At 38.8% G+C, this 21,470-nt stretch overlaps 1 protein-coding gene across 3 annotated transcripts in view; it reads left to right on the top strand.

The window, feature by feature from the left end:
• Positions 1 to 19,330, top strand: part of LMLN (leishmanolysin like peptidase) — an 87,157-nt gene extending 67,827 nt beyond the window's left edge. Inside the window, exons 17-18 of one of the 3 annotated variants that reach the window (XM_039253038.1) lie at positions 18 to 98; positions 9,138 to 9,220. In XM_039253038.1, the coding sequence (XP_039108969.1) occupies positions 18 to 58 (41 nt within the window). In that variant the 3' untranslated portion in view covers positions 59 to 98; positions 9,138 to 9,220. Of the gene's footprint in view, positions 1 to 17; positions 99 to 9,137; positions 10,128 to 19,258 lie in introns of those variants that run through there. The other 2 variants (XM_039253039.1, XM_039253036.1) reach the window with 2 other exon arrangements.
• Positions 19,331 to 21,470: the final 2,140 nt, after the last annotated feature.

Genomic DNA, 21,470 nt, shown 5'->3' with positions numbered 1-21,470 from the left:
TTCTCTTCTAATTGCAGTTTTATGGGAAAGCCTCCTTCCCACCATTGCTAGAAATTGAAAGTGGGTAAACATGATGCTTCTGTTCAGTAAAAGCAAGGGTAAGGAACCTTTCAGTCTAAAGACCTTATGACTTGCAAAAAAAAAAAAAGTTCATTCAAGTTTATAAAACCTGGGGGTATCTAGATGGCTCAGTCAGTTAAGCGACCGACTCTTGATTTCAGCTCAGGTCTCAGGTCATAATTTCACAATTCATAGGTTCAAGTACCACATCAGGCTCTATGCTGACAGCACAGAATCTGCTTGGGATTCTTTCTCTCTCTGTCTACCCCTACCCCATTTGTTCTCTCTCTCTCACAAAAATAAACTTAAAAAAGAAAGAAAGAAAAAGAAAACGTAGGGGCACCTGGGTGGCTCAGTCTGTCAAGCGTCTGACTTTGACTCAGGTCATTATCTCGTGCTTCATGATTTCAAGCCCTGCATTGGGCTCTGTGCTGTCAGTGCAGAGCCAGCTTTGAATCTTCTGTCTCCCTCTCTCTGCCCCTGGCCTGCTCTCTGTGTCTCAAAAATGTACATTAAAAGGAAAGAAAATGTCCTTTAACAAAATTATAGAATTACAAAAACTGTTTCAGCTATTCATAATGAATTCCGTTCATTAAACACATAAAACAATTAAATATATTTCAGTTTTACAGGCATACCTCATTTTATTCTGCTTTACTTTATTGCACTTCACAGATTTTTTGCAAATGGAAGACTTGTGGCAGCTCTATCAGCAAGTCTGCCAGCACCACTTTTCCAACAGCATTGGCTCAATTCAGGTCTCTTTGTTACACTTTGGGTAATTCTCACAATATTTTAAACCTTTTAATTATTATACTTGTTATGGTGATCCATGACCAATGATCTCTGATATTATTATTATAATTAGTTATTTGGGGGCACTAGGAACCACACTCATAAGACAGTGAACTTACTTGAAAATATGTGTATTCTCACTGCTTCACCGGCCAACAGTTCCCATTTCCTTCCCCTTCCTTGAGCCTTTCTATTCCCTGAGACAAAACAATATTGAAATAAGGTCAATTAATAACCCTACAGTGTCTTCTAAGTGTTCAAGTAAAAGGAGGAGTTACATGTCTGTCACTTTAAATCAAAAGCTAGAAATGATTAAACAACTTAGTGAAGAAGGCATGTCAAAAGCTGAGATAGACCAAAAGCTGGTTGTGTCACTTAGCCAAGATGTGAATGCAAAGGAAAAATTCTTGAAGGAAATGAAAAGTGATATTTTAATGAATACACAAATGTTAAAGAAAGTGAAACAGCCTTATTGCTGATAATGGAGATAGTCTGTGTAGTCTGCAAAGAAGATCAAACCAGCTACAACATTCCCTTAAGCCAAAGCCTAATCCAGAGCAAGACCCTAGCTCTCTTCAATTCTGTGAAGGCTGAGAAAGTTGAGAAAGCTGCAGAAGAAAAACTGGAAGCTAGCAAAAGTTGGTTCATGAGTTTTGAGGAAAGAAGCAGTCTCTGAAACATAAAAGTATAAGGTGAAGCAGCAGGTGCTGATGTAGAAGCTGCAGCAAGTTATCCAGAAGATCTAGTTCAGGTAACTCATGGAAGTGGGTACACTAAACAACAGATTTTCAATGTAGATTAGACAGCCTTCTACTGGAAGAAGATGTCATCTAGGACTTTCATAGCTAGAGAGAGAAGTCAATGCCTGGCTTCAGAGCTTCTGAGGACAGGCTGACTCTCTTATTAGGGGCTGATGAAGCCAGTGATCTGAAGTTGAGAGGTAAATGAAGTGCTCATTTACCATTCTGAAAATCCTCCAGCCGTTAAGAATTACAACTTTCTCTGTCTGTGCTCTGTAAATTGAACAACAAAGCCTGGATGACAACACATCTCTTTGCAACATGGTTTACTGAATATTTTAAGCCCACTGTTGTGATTACTGTTCAGAAAAAAAAAAAGATTCCTTTTGAAATATTACTGCTCATCGTCAGTGCACCTGGTCACCCAAGAGCTCTGATGGAAATGGACAACGGGATTCATGTTGTTTTCATACCTGCTAACCCAGCATCCGTTCTGCAGCCCCCAGAGCAAGGAGTAATTTTGACTTGGGGTCTTATTATGTAAGGAATATACTTCATAAGGCTGCCACAGATGGTGATTCCTCTGATGGATCTGAGCAAAGTAAGCTGAAAACCATTTGGCAAGGATTCACCATTCTAGATGCCATTAAGAACATTTGTGAGTCATGGGAAGAGGTCAAAATAGCAACATTAACAGGAGTCTGCAAGAAGTTGATTGCAACCCTCATGGATGACTTTGAGGGGCTCAAGACTCCAGTGGAGGAAGTAACTGCAGATGAGGTAGAAATAGCAAGAGAACTAGAAATGGAGCCTGAAGATGTGACTGATTGCTGCAACCTCTTGATAAAGCTTAAATCATGAGAAGTTTCTTCATGCATGAGCAAAGAAAGGGGTTTCTTGAGATGGAAACTACTCCTGGTGAAGATGCTGTGAAGATTATTGAAATGACTGCAAAGGATTTAGAATATTACCTAAACTAGTTGAGGAAGAGTAGAGGAATTTGAGAGAGTTGACTCCAACTTTGAAAGAAGTTCTGTGGGTAAAGTGCTATCAAACAACATCACATACTATAGAGAAATCATTTGTGAAAGGAAGAGTCAATTGATGTGGCAAATGTCATTGCATCTTATTTTAAGAAATTGCTACAGCCATCCCAGCCTTCAGCAGCCACCACTCACCAGTAACCAGTCAGCAACCGTCAATATCTAGGCAAGACCCTCCACCAGCAAAAAAGTTTATGACTTGCAGAAAGTTCAGATGATGGTTAGCATTTTTGAATAACAAAGTACTTTTAAATTAAGATATGTACATTTTTAGACATAATGCCATTACACACTTAATAAACTATAGTACAGTATAAATATAACTTTTATATGTACCAGGAAATAAAAAATTCATTTGACTTGCTTTATTGTATTATTTCACTAGTGGTGGTGGTCTGGGACTGAACATGCAATATCTTTGAGGTATGCCTGTGGTATAACTAGGTTAGGTAAAAGAAAGGGAAAGACACTGGAAAAGATGCTTAAAGAAGAGATTGACTTACCCACAAAGAAGAGATAGGTGCAAGGAGACACAAATACACACACAAAGTAAGATAGAAAGACCAGCTAGTAGAGACAAAGTGGTTTTCATTGAGGTGTATTTTGTTCACTTTGTTAGACTTCAGAGAGTAGAATTGAGACCAACAGAATAAAGTTGTAGGGAGACAAATTCCAGTTAAATCCTTTAGATTCAGGAAAGGAATGGAAAGAGCTGACTTGAGAAAAAGGCATTTCCTGTTGTTGAAGATATGTAAACTAAAGCTGATGAGCTATTACTAAGAGTTATAAAAGCAAAATTCATGAGTTATCAAGGCTTTGACCTACGGTCTTTGAGATTTTAATTAAATGATCTATGTGATTTATGTCAGTTTGACACTTTAGAATATGAATAATAAAGATCTTATGCATTGTTTCATTTTCTCAGTTGGAGGTTTTTTTTATGTTTTTTAAATTTTATTTATTTTGAGGGGGCAAGAGAACATGAGTGGGAGAAGGACAGAGAGAGGGCTGAAGAGAGAGAATCCCAGCAGGCTTCACTCTCACTGGGGAGCCACGTAGAGGGCTTGATCCCGAGACTGTGAAACCTGAACCAGAATCAAGAACTGGACACTTGACTGACTGAGCCACCCAGGTGCCCCTGGATCTATTTTTTATATTATTTTATTTTATTTTATTTTATTTTATTTTATTTTATTTTATTTATGTCAGTTTTGAGAGAGAGAGAGAGAGAGAGAGAGAACCTGAGAAGGAGAGAGAGATACAGAATCTGAAGCAGGCTCCAGGCTCTGAGTTGTCATGTCAACGCAGAGCCCAACTCAGGACTCGAACTCACAAACCATGAGATCATGACCTGAGCTGAAGTCAGTTAAGACACTTAACTGGAACTGTGTAGCCCTTTGCCTGTTCCTTGGTCTGATTAAAAATGGAGGGCTACATTCATTTACACTTCAAAGTTTCTCCATCTCTAAGATTTAGTTTCTTTCCCCAATCCTGGGGACTTTCTGCAGAAATGAGCTGTTAGGTAGAGAGTGAGTTTAAGGAGATTGCTACTTGTGCTGGTAGTGCCTGAGACCTCCTCCAGGTTTGGTGATTCTCTAGCACTCACAGGACTCAGACTTTAGTTGTACTTATGGCTAAGGTTTGTTAAACAAAGCAGAATCAGCAAAGGGAAAGGGGGCAATGGGGTGATGTCTGGAGGAAACCAGTTCCCAGACAGATACCAGCTAAACACCATCCTTACAAGCTGGACTTCTGAAGGATGGCAATCTCTCAAGCCTGCCATGTTCTCTCTTTTCTGAACAGAAATTCAGGGAGTCAGCTGTTTCCTGCAGTACAGTTATATTAAGTACTGACATAGTGAATTGTTTGAAATGATAGAAGACTGTGGGTCTTTTTGATGTGGTAAATAGTACACGTAGTGCTAAATACTCTTAGGTAACTTTTACTTTTAATATGAAGCTGGTAGGATGACTTAATTTTGTTGTTACTGTTAAATTGCTATGGCTAGGATGGAAGGGCTGATAGTCCACAAGTATGTGATTCTGATGGAGCTCCCATCCTTAAGCCTAATGTCCATTAACTGTAACAGTCTGTCTCCATCTCATCATCCAAGAGATGAGCAAGGATTGAGCTAGTAGCAGTTAGAGTTACAATAGAGATTTATTTGTGCTGGCGCAGGGGTAAGAATCTTGAGAGTACAGTAGAAGAATGTCTAGGATTAAGAGGAAATCCAAACCAGGTCAAGAGGCTATGAAATAATCATTTCTTGTTCTTGGGGCATAACAAAGACAAGTGAATCTATTGAAGGGAGGTGATGTGGGGAGTAGAGATTGGAAACCACCAGCCCCCTCTGTCTGCACAGTCTGCACCTGAGACTACTTACCCTGCTCCCTCTTTACCAGCTATCCTTTGATATGGTGCTGCTATGATGTGGTTGATTTCCCTGCTAACTTGCCCATTTCTATGATGAAGCATGCTCATAAAAGCTTCACAACCACCAAATCACTACTACAGTTTTGAAAAATGTATACATATTACAAGGATACATATTAGGCATTGGTTTTTAAACATATACATCACTGTTGAAATTCTAAAATATCTTGAATTACCATATTTGCTGATGTGTTCACTGAGCACACTGAGCCTTTACTGAATATTAAATTATGTGCCAGAAACTATGGCAAACTTTACACAAAATGTTTCTTTCAGATAAATAGTTTGTTTCTGTTTAATACTTTTTTATGACCCTGGGGGCGGAGGCGGGAGGGGGGCTGGTGGCTCAGTCAGTTAAGCAGCCAACTCTTGATTTCAGCTTAGGTCCTGATCTCATGATTTGTGGGTTTGAGCCCCACATTGGGCTCTGTGCTCACAATTCCAAGCCACTTCAGATCTTCGACCTCCCTCTCGCTGCCCCTCTCCCACATGTTCTGTCTCTCTCCCTCCCTCTCCTCCTCCTCTTCCCTCCCTCTCTCCCTCTATCTCAGAAAAGAATAAATGTTAAAAATTTTTAAAAATAATTTTTTATGATCCACCAAACTTTTGAAAATATTTTGATGCTTTAAATGAACTTGTATGAGAAATACTACTATTAATAATTACCTATGATGAAGCTTAGTAAACAAGTATAAAAATGACCATTCCTAATCTTTCTGTCTTATGAAAGTATTTTTAGGTCTTTAAGCATGTCTTTAAAACATCCAAACTCCCAATATTCTGGAGGAAGTGTAAAAGATATTCTTCTCCCTAAATCCTTCTGATTGTTGTGTTGTTCTTAGGTGTTAGTTCCCATAGCCTTTTCTTACATTTGTAATTTCTTTTAGAATGTAAAACTCTGACCTTTTCTCTCTCCTTTTGTCTAGTCATCACTTTCTAAATGCTAGAGTATGATTAAATGATTGTTCTATATTGCCTAAGATAGTTTCCATTAATGAATATGAAAGATTTATTTCTGAATTCGTTCTAGTCTCTTCAGATTGTAGTTGTTTTTGTTTCCATTAATTGAATGTTAGACACTTTGCCAAGCTCTTTATTTCTACATCATTGCACTTAGCCATCACAAAGCCTAATGAGGTAGGAATTATTGTGTTAAACAAGAGAAAACGAAAGTATAAAGAGATCAAGTAATGTATTATCCATGGTCATAACTAATAAATAATGAGGTTCAGAAAAAAAAAAAAACACATCTTATTGTCTCTAATTCATTTTGAAACTCTCTTTTTGAATCTTTTCATCTTAATTAGTACTAGCATGAAAGTGCAGTGTTTTTGAAGAACCAGTGCTCCAGAACCCCTGTTAATGTTTGAATACCTTGTTAAATTTTAGTACCAACAGTAGATAAACAATACCTACTTCTCCTATTTCCTTTGGGCTAAATTGAAAATCAGGAAATAAAGGGATATGCCTGTGTTAGTGACTCCAGGGTCCATTTGTTAATACAGCCAAGGCCACTTTACCTGATGCTCTAGGTTACAATAGTCCAATTTATTCTAGGTTGAAGGAAATGTTCCATAGTCTGCCTTGTCCAGTACAATACTCATTAGCCACATATGACTGTTGAACATGTAAGATGTGGTTAATGTTAGTGTGGAACTATTTTATTTTGGATTTAACTATCAGCACATATAGCTATGGCTGCCATATTGAATAGTGCAGTACTAGGTCAGAAGTTCTCAACTTTAGCATGCATCAGAATCATTAAAATTGCTAGGCCTTAACCCCTGGAATTTTGGATTCAGAAGATCTGTGGTGAAGCCTGAGAATTTGCATTAAGAATTTGTTTTAATGTTTTTATTTGTTTCTGAGATAGAGCATGAGTAAGGAGGGGAAGAGAGAGAGGGAGACACAGAATCCGAAGCAGGCTACAGGCTCTGAACTGTCAGCACAGAGCCTGATGTGAAGCTTGAACTCACTAACCAGAAGATCATGACCTGAGCCAAGGTCAGATGGCCAACCAACTGAGCCACGCAGGTGCCCTTGAGAATTTGCATTTTTAAAAGTTTTTTTTTAATGTTAATTTCTTTGTGAGAGAAAGAGAGAGAGAGCATGAAGAGTGGAAGAGGCAGAGAGAGAAGGAGATGTATAACCCAAAGTAGGCTCCAGGCTCTGAGCAAGCATTCATCCCAGGGCTGACTTGGGACTTGAACTCATGAACCTGAGCCGAAGTCAGACGCTCAACCAACTGAGCCACCCAGGCACCCCAAGAATTTTCATTTTTATCAAGTTCCCAGGTGATGCTGATAGTGTTGACACACTTTGAGAAGAACTGTTCTTAGCTAGGTGGGATTTTTTTTTTTAAGATTTTACAAATACCAGCATGATTCCATTGAGGAAGAAGTTCTCCATTGTTTACCTGGCTTACAGACAGTGAAATAATTTTTTTAAATACTTGTTCCACATTGCATAGTGCTCAGAAGAGCAAGCTTCAATGCCTTGACATTATCATTCTATTCATTGTGTAGCTGAAAACAAGTCTTATTTTTCTTATCTTTTAAGCAAATCAGACTTGGAGCTTGGTTAGCTTTTTATTGATCAAAATATTAGAAAGGACAGCTTATTTATAAAAGTCAGGTTGACCTTGTCTCCTGGATACAATAAAAATGTTTTTCATTCATATATATATGTGTATATATATGAGACTTTTTTTTTTAAGTTCATTTATTTTGAGAGAGACAGAGACAGCACAAGTGAGGGAGGGACAGAGAGGGTGAGAGAGAGAATTCCAAGCAGGTCCCACACTGCCAGTGCAGAACTCAGTGCAGGGCTCAAACCCATGAAGCTGGGGCATTATGACCTGACCTGAAACCAAGAGTCAAAACGCTCAACTGACTGAGCCACCCAGGAGCCCCCAAAAGTGTTTTTCCATTCTGAGAATTGTCTTGGGAAGTCATTTTGGCTCTGAGAATGACTCATAGCTAAATTTAAATTAAATTAAAATTCCTAGTGCCCAAAGCCCATAAAATCTTCTGCCATTTCCATATCAGTCTGGGGTAATATGGATAGATGGGTAGGGACCATATGTCCTGGTTTACCTTGGGATAGTCCATGTGTCAGTGGTTCTGGTATAATTATTAATAGCATTCCCTCGTGTTAATCAGAACAATTTAGTTGGTCTAAGCAAATTTTATTTCACACTTCATAAAGCAGGCAGTCTCCACTCTCCAGAGTACAGAGAACTGCAAAATAAGGGAAAAGGATGGCAACCAGGAAACAAGGAAGAATTACTTGGTTTAAGTTGATTGGCTGGGGTTGCATATCTGACCATATTTAGAAAGATCAAGGAAAAAGGAAATAAGTGAAGGTCTCAGAGTTGGTTTGGCAGTTGGAGGTTAGCTTAGTACATATACTGTGTTTCTAGTCAAGCAGAGGAACTCAAAAGTTATCTAAGTTTCAGTTTGCTGACATGGCACCCTGCATAGGAGTGGCTCCATCTTGGGACTAGATGTTTATTTCAACACTTGTCTCAAAATGTCCTGATTTGGGGAGATAAATTTTAGGGTCACTATACTTAGGACAAGGAAGGAAAGAGGAAGAAAGTCCTACATCCCATGTCAGAATAGCCAAAATATTAATTTACTTTCTGTGTAGCATCTTTAACTTTATTGGGATACTTTCTGAAGACACTTATTTCTTTTTTGGAGTGCTTCTTTTAACCTTGATATGGTGGGGGTGCCTGGGTGGCTCAGTCAGTTAAACTTCTGACCTCGGCTCAGGTCATGATCTGATGATTCGTTAGTTCGAACTACACGTTGGGCTCTGCTGACAGCTCAGAACCTGGAGCCTGCTACAGATTCTGTCTCTCCCGCTCTCAAATAAATAAACACTTAAAGAAATTAACAACAACAACAAAAAAACCTTGATATGGCATCAACATCATTTTTTCCTGCATAAAATTTTTGTTATTTTTCCATAATAATCACCTGTATTTATCTGTCAATTTTTACTTGGTATGATTTATTCCAAAAATGTCTCCAGAAAGTCAATTTCTTGTTTTCAACCCTAGATCTCTGTTCCCGTTCCTCTAGCCTGGTGGTCACTCTCTGGCTTCTGCTGGGCAATCTATTTCCTCTGCTGGCAGGATTTCTTCTATGTGTCTGGCACTAGGAATGGAAAAGTGAATTCTCAAGACCTTCCTTTGTGTCATGTTCTTTTGAACAAAGCACAAAATCTGGGTGAGTGCCAGCCTATGCAGATGGTAGAAGTGGCATCCCTGACTTTGGCTTGGAAGCATTGACTACAATCAGACCTTGAAGCAGAGCTTCACAGCAGTCACTCTTTATCAGCAACACAACAGCCTCAGAGTTTGGAGGAGGAGAAGGAATTCCAAGTCACCATGTCTCTTTATTTTTCTGCATATATTACCCTGCCTGAAGTTTTCCTTTGAAAATGGGATAATTGGTGAAATACTCAGAATGATTACATACCTCAGCATTTTTATTAACCTAAAATGATGGGAAAGTTCATCAATACTGCAGTAATTTTTTTAAAAAGCTAATTATTACAAAATTATGAATTGTGGATCCTGTCCTCACAAGTATAAATTGTCCTTTGACTTACAGATAATAATTGAATAGGATTTCTACGTCACTATTATATGTATTTTGAATTTAATAGCTGTGCATGGTACACTTAAATCATTGTTCTCATTGTTCTCAAAAGTTTTTTTTAATTATAATTTGCTAAATCTCATGATTTAACCTTGCTTGCCTTTTTAAACCAGCTGTGTGGCACTACTACTGAACCATTACATTTTGATGCCCTTCCAGTGTATACTCCAGTAATTTAATAATGACCTGAAAAACTGTGGGAGCAGAGAGAGAAAAATACTGTGTCCTGTAAAAACTTTGAAGACATGCAAACAGAAGAAAACATAACTGTATGTTTTTCAGATAATAGTTATGACAACTGTAATCTAACACAAATAGAATTATTCTTTTCAAGTGGGCTTAGAAATTGTTACAGAAGAATTCTTACTATCTGAAAATTATATATAAGAAGAAAAATTAAGTCAAAGCAAGATGGTTTGAATTGTTTTCTAACAGCAAAGTGTAAATTTGGTGTAGGACCTATTCAGTAGGGCTCACTTTACCCACAACATAAGTCTCAGTTCACAGAAGTCAGAAAATTGTGCTTTTAAAATGAGGTGATGTTCTTTACCTCCTGCTTTAGATTCTCATCCTCAGAAGTGATTCTGCTCTGTTACTAGAGCTTACCAACCCCTCTTAGTAATTCCAGTTTGAAGTATTTTAATGATGAGACTATGGCCAGTTTGTCTCCAAAGCTAATGAAGTCCTGCGACATTATAAACATAATTCCTGGACAAGATTCATTCATTCATTTAATCATTCATTCATCCTTAATTCAGCATATAGTTATTGAGCACTCCATTTAAGAAATTGTGCTAAGTGAGCAAGCAGTATAATTACTAAAAAATAATTCCAACTGACTATTTGGTATTGGAGCCAAAGTGCAACCCCAGCATAGAGGAAAGTCACTTTTTTTTAATGCATTAATTTTAAATATGTATTTGCATGCAGTTCTAAATTGGAAGTATTTGTCATTGTAAAATGCTGGGGATCTCTAGCACAGCTAACTTCAGCTAAAAAGAAGCTAATAGTATTGGTGTCAGGCCAGTGCTCAGTTTTCTGCCTTTGTCACACATACTTTAAAGGTCAGAAAAAAAAGTGTAGAGTATATTTTTAAAGAAAATTATAAAACCCTAAATTATATAAGTCTTATATGTGATTATAAATCATCCTGCAAAGTTGTATAAAGAATTTCACCAAAAATACGATGACTAGTATATTTGAGAATTCACAGTGATAGGTTTGATTATATTTTGACTGTTGTGCAGCAATGCCATTTAGGTAGTATTGTTTCCAAGCATGGTGCTTTTTATACTTGAAATATATTTTTGCTTTATTTTTTATTGATATAATTATATTTGCACTAATAACTTTCTGGAGAAAATATTATAGGTGACATTTTTTCTATATATATTTATTAAGCTTGGAATCTGATCCCCTAGTGTTTTCTCTGCACAAATAAGGAAATTGACAAAGTATGAGGCTAAGAAATCTTGAGTCTCTGAGGGTAACTAACTGCTCTGGTGTCTTGCTTCCTCTTCAACAAGTCTCGAGAGTAGTTGCTTATTACTGATTCTTTATAGTGTACTCCATGAAGATTTAGAAGGCCACTGTACCTGTAAAGGTAAAGAGGCATATTTGGGTCACTTAGAATATGACAGTATTCTAAAAAACACTTAAAATCTGAGATTTCAGTGCAGAATTAGTGGGCTAGACTTCTACTTTGAACTGAAGACTTTGAAATGGCTTAAATGTTGGTATCCTTTCACAGGATGCCCTTTACATTAAAAGCAGTTCACTGAGGAGGAGACTAGCAGACTAGCCACTGTGGAAGCCAGGTAGGGCATGGAAAGAGACTGGGGCATAGTAGACTGGAGTCCTTTCTGACTCAAAAAGTATGGAGTGCATATAAAAACTGACTAGACTACCTCAGTTTTCGGTTCAGATTTAGGTTCATTTTGATAGTTTTAAGATCCCAATTGTCAAAAATATCAAGTGAATTTGTCTCTCAGGTTTTTAAGAACAGACTTTGCAGGAAGGCAGCAAAAGCCATGTCGGCAGACTTGAGTTGACAGCTTAAAAGAAACTGGCAAGCAGTTAAGGTTGTCTTAATATAGACCTCTCTAGTATTCTCCTGAAGAGCATCCTTTTCCCTTACTTATTTCTTAAGGATATTTATTTTTGTTAAAACCAAATAGCATTCTTAAAATTTTATGAATTATGCTTGAAATTAGTTTCAGCCTAGTTTGTTGGCTTAAGAGTTTACCCATATTTGAAGTTGAAACACAAATTAATGAAGTTTATATGGCTTTAGGAAGATATATAAATGAGTGTGTCTGAGTATTCCTAAAATTTTATCAATATTCTCCTCAATATTAGAAGGCTTACTGATTGAGACCAACTGTAAAATGATTAGCTGCTTTCTCAGAATCTTTCTAGCTCTTAACAGTCTATGACTAACACTCATCCGGACTCAAGAGGTCACTGCTGGCTCTGAACTGCCTCCTGGAGTATGCCAGTTTGCACATCATGTTCATCACAGTGTCTTGTGCTCAATGCCTTAGCGCTGTCCATGCCCTTCAACACCGAATGGAGAGAGAAGAGCCATCTCTGGGCATTTGAGCATCCTAGTAGAGGAGATGGACTTTAGTCACAGACCCACAGACCCATAGTGGGCACTTAGTCATCCATGCCATGTCCTTCAGCCCAGGAAGATGAATATAGTTTAATAAAGTCTATGCTACTCATTCTGAAGAAAGAACTTAACCTGAAAAGATGACTCCTTTTTTTAATTATTTTTTTTATGTTCAGTCAAGATTGGGGAAGAAGTAGTAAATTATTTTCATTTGTGTTTACATTTTTGATAAATGAAATAGAAGATTTAAGAACTAATCTTTATTTGTGTTATTGAACTTTAAGTGTAATGTATTCCTTACTAAAAAACAAAACAAAAAAACAAAAACACAACTTTAATAAAAATGGAAACTAATCTGCATCTTGTCTTTACTTATCAATTTTTTAAAACCTGGATGAAGGACACAAGCCGTGCACTCTATTTGGGGAAGATGAAGTGTTTATTATGAAATAACTCAGTTTCTTCTTTAACTGTAGTAGAATTGTCCTACTTAAAGAATGGGGACAGGTCTTATGTAAAGCTATAGGAAGTAGCCCTCCTCAGATAGTTACTAAGGAAAGAGAGCAGTCTAAAACAATTTGGGGCAGGCTCTTCTGGCTGCAGATTATTCTAGTCCCTTTTGTTTTATGCTGTGGGCCACAAGTCTCATTGCATGACAAAACTGGCACATTCAAGTACCACACTCTGTGCAGGAGCATCAGGTATATTATGGCTGTAGTCATGGAGTGGGATTCTTCATAACCTGAAAGTAGTTCAAGAGAAGATATCCCAGACATACCTTCACCTTGTGCACTTGGAGCCATTCTGTCTGTGGTGTGGAACCAAGCCCTTTATGAAATTGATCAAACATAGCTTGTGTGACCTAATTGCTGAGAATTTTAATAATAATATTTATATTCTTTAAGTTATAAATATTTTATGTAAGTAGCTAAAACTATGTATAAGAAGGGGCACCTTGGTGGCTCAGTCGGTTAAGCGTCCAACTTCAGCTCAGGTCATGATCTCACAGTTCGTGAGTTCGAGCCCCATTTCAGGCTCTGTGCTGACAGATCGGAGCCTGACACTTGCTTCGAATTCTGTGTCTCCCTCTTTGCCCCTCCCCTGCTTGCACTCTGTCTCTCTCTCAAATAAACATTAAAAAAAATTTTAACTATATATATTACACTGTTTACTTTTTGGTATGTTCATAAAATATAGCTTAATTAGTTGGTATTATTACTAATAATAATATAAGCATAATAATAATAATATAAACTGTCTTTCATCTACAACCTCTGTGGTTGGTGTGCTGAAAAGAAGGGTTTATTTAAAACAGTTTTGTTAGTATTCACCCAGAAGTTCATTCTTTAATGTTTAAACTGGAAATTTTGGGGGATAGTCCAATTATGTGCTCTGATGTTCCAGTAGATGACCACTATCTTTCCCATTTTATATGTATGGAAATGTTTTTTTCTGCCTATAGACATTAATATATCTTAGATTCAATGCCGCTAATAGTTAATTTTTTCAGTTTCAACAGAAACTGACTCAACAATTTTCTGACATTATCACATTTAGAAACACTCAAATCACAGTATCTGAATACCTCCTGGCTTCCTCTTCCCCACCCCATCAGGTCTCCTAGTCACATTTCAAGAGGACTGCAATTAACTTGGAAGAGATTTTCACATGCATTCACACATGTAGTTGTTCATGAAAGTATAGACAGTGAGGGTTTTGATGTATTTGGCTGAGGTCATGAAAATTTAATGTAAGTGAGATAATGACAAAGAATAGAGGAAATGTCACATGCCTTAGCACAGTTTGCCACCCCAGCCCCCAGAATACTATATCTTAATAGAAGTTAAAGAGGCTATGCCACTATTCTAAAATGGTTTGTTCAGTTGTGAAGTATTATCCTTGCTATTAAGTAAGTAAAATCTGTAAATCTGCATTTCTTATAATAGGTTTGACAAAGGAGTGAAGAGAGGGAGCCAGTAAATGCTATATAGGTATTAAATAAGCCTTAGGGTTATCTTCACAGTGGAGAGAAAAATGAAGAAGTGAAATGTCTGAGGCACGTCAGTGCTCATATTAACTGAGGTGAGTTAGTGGTTTTACCACACTGGGGTTTGCCCCAGAACCCCTGCACCAGGAGTGTGCACCATGCTGGATCTTCACAGATGGGAGGTTTTCTCCATTTTTGTCTGATTTCTCCTCTTTCTCCACCCCAGGCTGTGGTCACTCCTGCTTCTCCCATCACCAGTTCAAAATAGACCAGATTTCTCAAGTATATGTGTGTATCCATTTGGTGATTTTGCCTGGGAGTGGTGATGAGGGATCTAATCCATCCATCATTTCTCAAAGACTGATACAGAGGGAGGGAGCCAACAGCCCTGCTAATTTACTCATTTACTAACATGGCAGAAATCAGGAACTCCCATGCCCCTTTAGTCAGCTCCTGTTCTTTTTTTTTTTTTTTTAATGTTTTATTTATTTCTAGGAGAGAGAGAGAGAGACAGCATGAGCAGGGGAGGGTCAGAGAGAGAGGGAGTCACAGACTGAAACAGGCTCCAGGCTCTGAGCTGGCAGTCAGCGCAGAGCCCGACGCGGGGCTCGAACCCACGAACCGTGAGATCATGACCTAAGCGAAAGTTGGACGCTTAACCGACTAAGTCACCCAGGCGCCCCAGCTCCTATTCTTTTATATTCTGTATGTTCAGTTTCCAGGTTGGGAATGACACTGCTGTGGCTGCCCATGATGTACCTCCTGGAACACAGTAGATCAGCTCCAGGGTAGGTAGGTCCCACCTGGGTGTGGCTGTTATATACTAAATAAGCCAAAGGCATAGATGCAGAAATCATTTAGTCCAGAGGCAGAACAGTGAAGGTGAAACTATGTACAGGAAAAAAAGAAGTCCTAGGAACTGGGTACTAAGAAATTAGTCAAGGGGCGCCTGGGTGGCTCAGTCAGTTAAATGCCCAACTTTGGCTTAGGTCATGATCTGATAGTTCATGAGTTCGAGCCCTGTGTCAGGCTCTGTGGTGACTGCTCAGAGCCTGGAGCCTGCTTTGGATTCTATGTCTCCCTCTCTCTTTCCCCTCCTCTGCTCTCTGTCTATCTCTCTCAAAAATAAATAAAACATTATTTTTAAAAATATGATTAGTCAAAGATTAGGGAAACAGAAAGGACCAGAGAAATGAGTGAATGCAGAACCACCAGACCACATTCTGTTGGATGGAGAGGGGCTGCCTTTTGTTCCTGACTCCCAGGTTTAAGTGCACTGAGAGTGCCTTCTGATGTGTACCACAGGGGAGGTACTGAATCTAGTGATTTAACATTTGAATAGTATTTGTTATGTACTTGGTATATTCAACATGTATTTAGCACCAACTGTGTCAGGCACTCTACTGGGCTTTGCCATGGTCCACAAGAAACCGAAAGACATGGTCCTTGTCCTGGATCCAGTGAAGGATGGAGACAGTTAAGCAAGCATTCAAGTATAGACTTGAAGTTGGTGGGATAAAATGTTTGGTACACTGATGAGAAATAGTGGAGAGAGCAAGGCTGAAGATAGAAGACACTGAGATGCCCAATAAAGTCAGGCTCTGAGAAGACAGAAGCTAGGACCAGGGTATGGGGAATGGACCTCCCCATCTACTGTACAATAGGACTTGGGGAGAAACAGGAGCACATTTGTTAGGGCTAGTGGCTAAAAATTAAGTTCCTGGCTCTAGAAAGGAAGTCATCATTGTCTGCCATGAATGGGGGTAGAGATTTGAAGAATATTGAAGGTTTCAGCTTCTGCAAAGAGATATGTTTTCGTGATGACTGTTCTGAGTTCATTTTTCCTGGAAGACAGTATGTGCCTTTTCAGTCCATAGATTCAAATCTTTTGTTTCACATAATTTGTTAGAAATTTCATCTTTTCTTACTGTTTTCCATTTTCTTTAGGAATGCCAATTATGTATACATTTGTCTTCAATTATTATCACTTTTTCTCTAATCCTTAATTTTTTATTTCCATGTCTTTTTCTCATTTCTGCCCACTGTTGGGCAACACCACAGTGTTGTCAATAATGTTTCTTATCCCCTATGCTCCTTTCATTTTTGTTCTCTTTTCTGTGGTTTTTCTTTTCTATGGTATCTTTCCTGAGCCCCCAGCTGCCTCTCCACATCCACAAAGCTGGTGATTAGGTGCTGGAACTCTGGGTATGGCTACAGCTGCCTCTAAAGACTTAGGCCTCCATCATCTTGGCTGCTAATAGCAGCAGCAGAAGAAAGATGGGCTCTGCTTCACATCAGCTTCTAAATATTGTGAAAGTGCATCTGACTGGCAGAACCTGACTTACATCCAGAGTCCTAACTGCAAGGGAATCCCAGAAATGTAGTTTGGATCTTGGCACACACCACACAGAATGATAAACAGGAATAGAGGTTGAGCTAACTCACAGTATCTCCCATAATCTTCTTCTATGTTACAAATACTTTTTACAAGTCTGTTGTTTGCTAAATGAAAGTTTTAGATTTTTAAATACTGTCATTTCCTCTATGGTGTCTTTGGTGTTAGGCTTAGAAAAACTTCTTTGTCCCTATTTTGTTTTCATGTTTAAAAGATTATTTAAGTTTTATTTATTTTTTTAGAAAATTACTGAACACAATTAATAGAAATAATTCATAGTTCTACCACTCTTAAAAATATTACAGAGAGAAAGAAGTAAAAGGGCTCTGTTTCCTCTGGCCCTTCCATTTCTGTCCCCCCAAGAGGTAACCTAGAGGGCCCCAGTTTGATACATATCCATTGTTTAAAAAAAACAAAATCCAACTGAGTAAACTTGAAGATCTAATTGGCTTTATTCAAAGATTCATGAATCAGGCAACATCCCCTCTAGCAAATAAAAAGGAGCTCCAAGAAGCTGTACAAAATGGAAGGCTTTTATAGGCAGAACAGGGTGGGAAAAGGAAGCATCTAGCAAAGAGTTGAGTTTCAGGCAAGGTCACTATGCTTTGGGGAAAGGTGGGAGTCTGTCAGGTAGATTACCTCCCTAGTGCTGACCAGTTAACCATATTGACTAGCTGAAGGTTACAGTGCTGGGAGACGTTGAAACTGCAATTAAATTAGGTTGATTTAAGGCTTGGTTTGCTGACATAGGGCTTAGCACAAATTACTCCATTTTGGGGTGCTTATTTCTTTTCTAACACTTTTCAAACTTTACTATTGTATATATACATAAATATAGGATTAGGTACACAATTATTAAAAATAAAAGTGGTATTCCTCTACTCATATTATTTGGTCTCTTATATTTATTGCTTACAGGTTCAACATAATCATCTTTCCAGGTCTGTAAACTTAGATTCACCTCATAGTTTGTAATGATCTGTGGTACTTCATTATGAATATGGCATCATTTATTTAGCCATTCCCCTATTGACGGGCATTTATGTTATTTCTAGTTTAACTATTCACTTATTTTTTTCTGGTTCTTTTCATTTTTACATTGTATTCTTTAATATTACAGGAATTAATTTTGACATCTAGTCTGAGGAAGGATTCTAACTTAGTTTTTTCCAAGTAGTTCAATTCTAGTGTCATTTATTAAGCCAATAGGAACAGATTTTTTTAAGTTTATGTATTTACTTGGAGAGAGGGGGAGAGAGAAGGAGAGAGAGACAGAATGAGCAGGGGAGGGGCAGAGAGAGGAAGGGAATCCCAAGCAGGCTCCACACTGTTAGCGCAGAGCCCAACATGGGGCTCAAACCTACAAACTGTGAGATCATGACCTGAGCCAAAATCAAGAATCAGACTCTTAACTGACTAAGCCACAACAGGTGCCCCAGAAACAGATTTTTGAAGGGTGATAGAAGACATTTCTCTAGGAAAGAAAGCAAAATGCCAATGCCAAAAAGAATTTAAACATTAAAATCCCAAATTCACTTCTTCCCAGATATTATCTCCCTTCTTTCCCAGGTTCACATAGGCTTTCTCATCATCAGAAAAGCAATATGGTTTTAAGGTTGCCCTAATCCTGGGGTGCCTGGGTGGCTCAGTCGGTTAAGCTTCTGACTCCTGATTTTGGCTCAGGTCATGATCTCACGGTTTGTGGGTTCAAGCCCCACATTAGGCTCTGGGCTGACAATACAGAGTCTGCTTGGGATTCTGTCTCTCTCTCTCTCTGTCTCAAAAATGAGCAAATTAACATTAAAAAAAAAAAAGGTTGTCCTTTTTGAGCTGAGTACACAGCTCAGAGCCTGGGGCTGCATGCTTCAGCTCTGCCTTGGCTCACTTTGTTAGTAGTTAAACTGGATTAAAGGACTGACTCTGTGAATTATCCACTGCTGTGTACTGATTGCCTAGCTGGCTTCCCCCGCCCCCCACCGCCCCCCACAGCATATCTGGAAGACAGAGACGAACAAAGAAAACCTGAACAAGAAAGACAATTTGAATACACTATCCACCAAAGCAGAGAAGACTTTGTGTGTGAATCAGTATGTTTGTGAATTTTGGGGAATCAACATAAGGTGTGTCAAAAAGAAAACCACAGGCCAAAAATGGTGCCTCTTGAGTCAGCCAAGTCACCAACCCAGAGCTTACTATCTAACCTAATTGCAGTTCCAACCTTCCTCAGAAATGCTAAGCTTTAATGATCAGTCAAGAGTTTTCCAAAAAGTATTACTGAGGTAATCTGGTGCATAGGCCTTCTCTGTTCCCCAAAAGAAGAAGAGGTAATCTGCATAATACCTGCCCTTTTCCTTCAGAAGACCAGCTTGCCTATAACAGTCCTTTCTTTTGTTCTGCTAATAATTTTCCTTCCTATGAACTCTCCTCTACTTGTTAGATGGGATGCTGCCAGATTGATGAATTGCTTAATAAAACCAATTAGATCTTCAGTTTTACTCATTTGAATTTTGTTTTTTAACAGGTGTTAAATAAGAGCAAAGGCTTTGGCAATAGAGAGGTTTGGGTTCCATTACTACACGCTCTAAGACTTCGGTAAGTTATTAATGGCTAGGAGTCCTTCTCTATAAATTGTAGCTTGAAAAAATTTTATCTTTCTCTCAATGGAGTTAATAGCCTCCATTCTAAAGTAGGGAAAATGTTCATTAAAGATTTATTAGGGCTCAGTTACAGGAAACAGAATCCATTTTTAAGCTGAGAGTGTTTTTAGACAGGATGAGTGTTTACAACATACTTGGAAGAGCTGGGGAAGTATATTGTAAGGAGAAGTACAGAGCTGGGGTTCTGTGCTGCTCCTGTAAGAACATCTTCTAGAATGGGGCACCTGGGTGGCTCAGTTGGTTGAGCATCTGACTTCAGATTAGGTCATGATCTCATGGCTCATGAGTTCGAGACCCATGTTGGGCTCTGAACCGGCAGCTCAGAGCCTGGAACCTACTTCAGATTCTGTGTCTCCTTTTCTCTGTCAATTTCTGCCCCTCTCCCCCTCTCTCTGTCTCCCTCTCAAAAATAAATAAAAGCATTAAAAATTAAAAAAAAAAAAAAGAATATCTTCCAGAACAACCCTGTAGAACTTGGCTCCATTGGAGCTGCCATCTCTTCCTTAAGGAAGGGAAGGTGGAGTCAGGAAACTGCTCCTGCAGCTGCAGCGACTTTCTCCTGCCAGCTGCGCACAATGCTAGTGACCAGGCCCTAGTGTGCTGCTGAAGAACACCCCACATCTCTATTATAAACTTCTTGCAGGAAATAGACAGGCATTGAAAGATGACCTCTGCCTTCCCAGCCCTACATGAGTGAATCTAGATGAAGTCTAATTTATATGCAAAACTTCACTGTAAGGATGTCCATCACAAAAGGAACTCAAGTCAAAACCACAGAAAAGAGAGGAGCCTGAGAGGCTCCCTTGGTTAAGCGGTTAAACGTCTGACTATTTTAGCTCAGATCATGATCTCACAGTTTGTGAGTTAGACCCCCACATTGGGGGTTTGTGCTGATGGTGCAGAGCCTGCTTGGGACTCTCTCTCCCTTTCTCTCTGCCCCTCTCCTGCTCAAGCTTTTTCTCTCTCTCAAAATAAATATAAATACATTAAAGAAATTAAAAACAACAACAGAAAAGAGCTTTCCATCCTGTAGCCAAATTCAAACTGTGGGATTTTGTGCATTCAGAAATTTGTATCCAAATATGTTCTATATGTGCATATGTAAATAAGGGCATAGTGATTAATAGTTAAATACTTAAGAATTTTTTTAAATGTTTGTTTGTTTTTGAAAGAGAAAGAGCGCATGAGTGGGACAGAGAAGAGAGAGGGAGACACAGAATCTGAAGCAGGCTCCAGACTCTGAGCTGTCAGCATAGAGCCTGATGTGGGGCTCAAACTCATGAACCATGAGATCATGACCTGAACTGAAGTTGGACGCTTAACCGACTGAGCCACCCAGGCACCCCAGAAGCATATTAGAACTGGTACAGGGAGCATGCCCTTACTGCCCCCCATCAGTCCACTCTTGCTAAATTCAATTCTATCTCAAGTCTTACCCCAGGCATCACCTGTTGCAGAAAGCTGTTCTGTGGCCTTTAGACCACCACACCTTAGTGTAGGATACAGGCTTCTTCTCTGTTCCCATGCTATATGGTAATTATATATTTGGCAGCTTGTCTTCCTCTTTATGCTATGAGCAACACTGAAGGCAGGTGGCTTTTGTTATTTTTACTCTAGCATATGGAAAGGTGGCTAATAAACATAAAATAGAAAATTCTTCTTTATTCCTATGATTATAAAGACAACTTTGCTTTTTTCCCTTGCATCTGTGGTCCCTGACAGAGGTGGAACCAGTCGGTCCCAGCTGGGGGAGATCTGGTGCTGGTGCTGAAATTACCCATCTCTGGTCAAGGGGCACTTTGGCCCCCTGACTATAAAATAGCATTGGTTTTCTCATCACTCAGTATTTAAGAAACACCTCTCCCTAGTGCCCTGTACCGCATGGCATCATGGAAACAGATCACAAATATTTGCAGATGGCAAAACTTTCTTCTAGTATGATTTCCATAAAAATGAAAAAGTGACTAGGGGCACCTGGGTAGCTCAATCAGTTAAGTGTCTGACTTCTGCTCAGGTCATGATCTCACAGTCTGTGCTGACAGCTCAGAGCCTGGAACCTGCTTCAGATTCTGTGTC

The sequence above is a fragment of the Hyaena hyaena genome, unplaced genomic scaffold, assembly GCF_003009895.1.
Source record: "Hyaena hyaena isolate Hyena2069 unplaced genomic scaffold, ASM300989v1 scaffold_434, whole genome shotgun sequence".
Lineage (NCBI taxonomy): Eukaryota > Metazoa > Chordata > Mammalia > Carnivora > Hyaenidae > Hyaena > Hyaena hyaena.
This window is presented reverse-complemented; position numbering and strand designations above follow the sequence as displayed.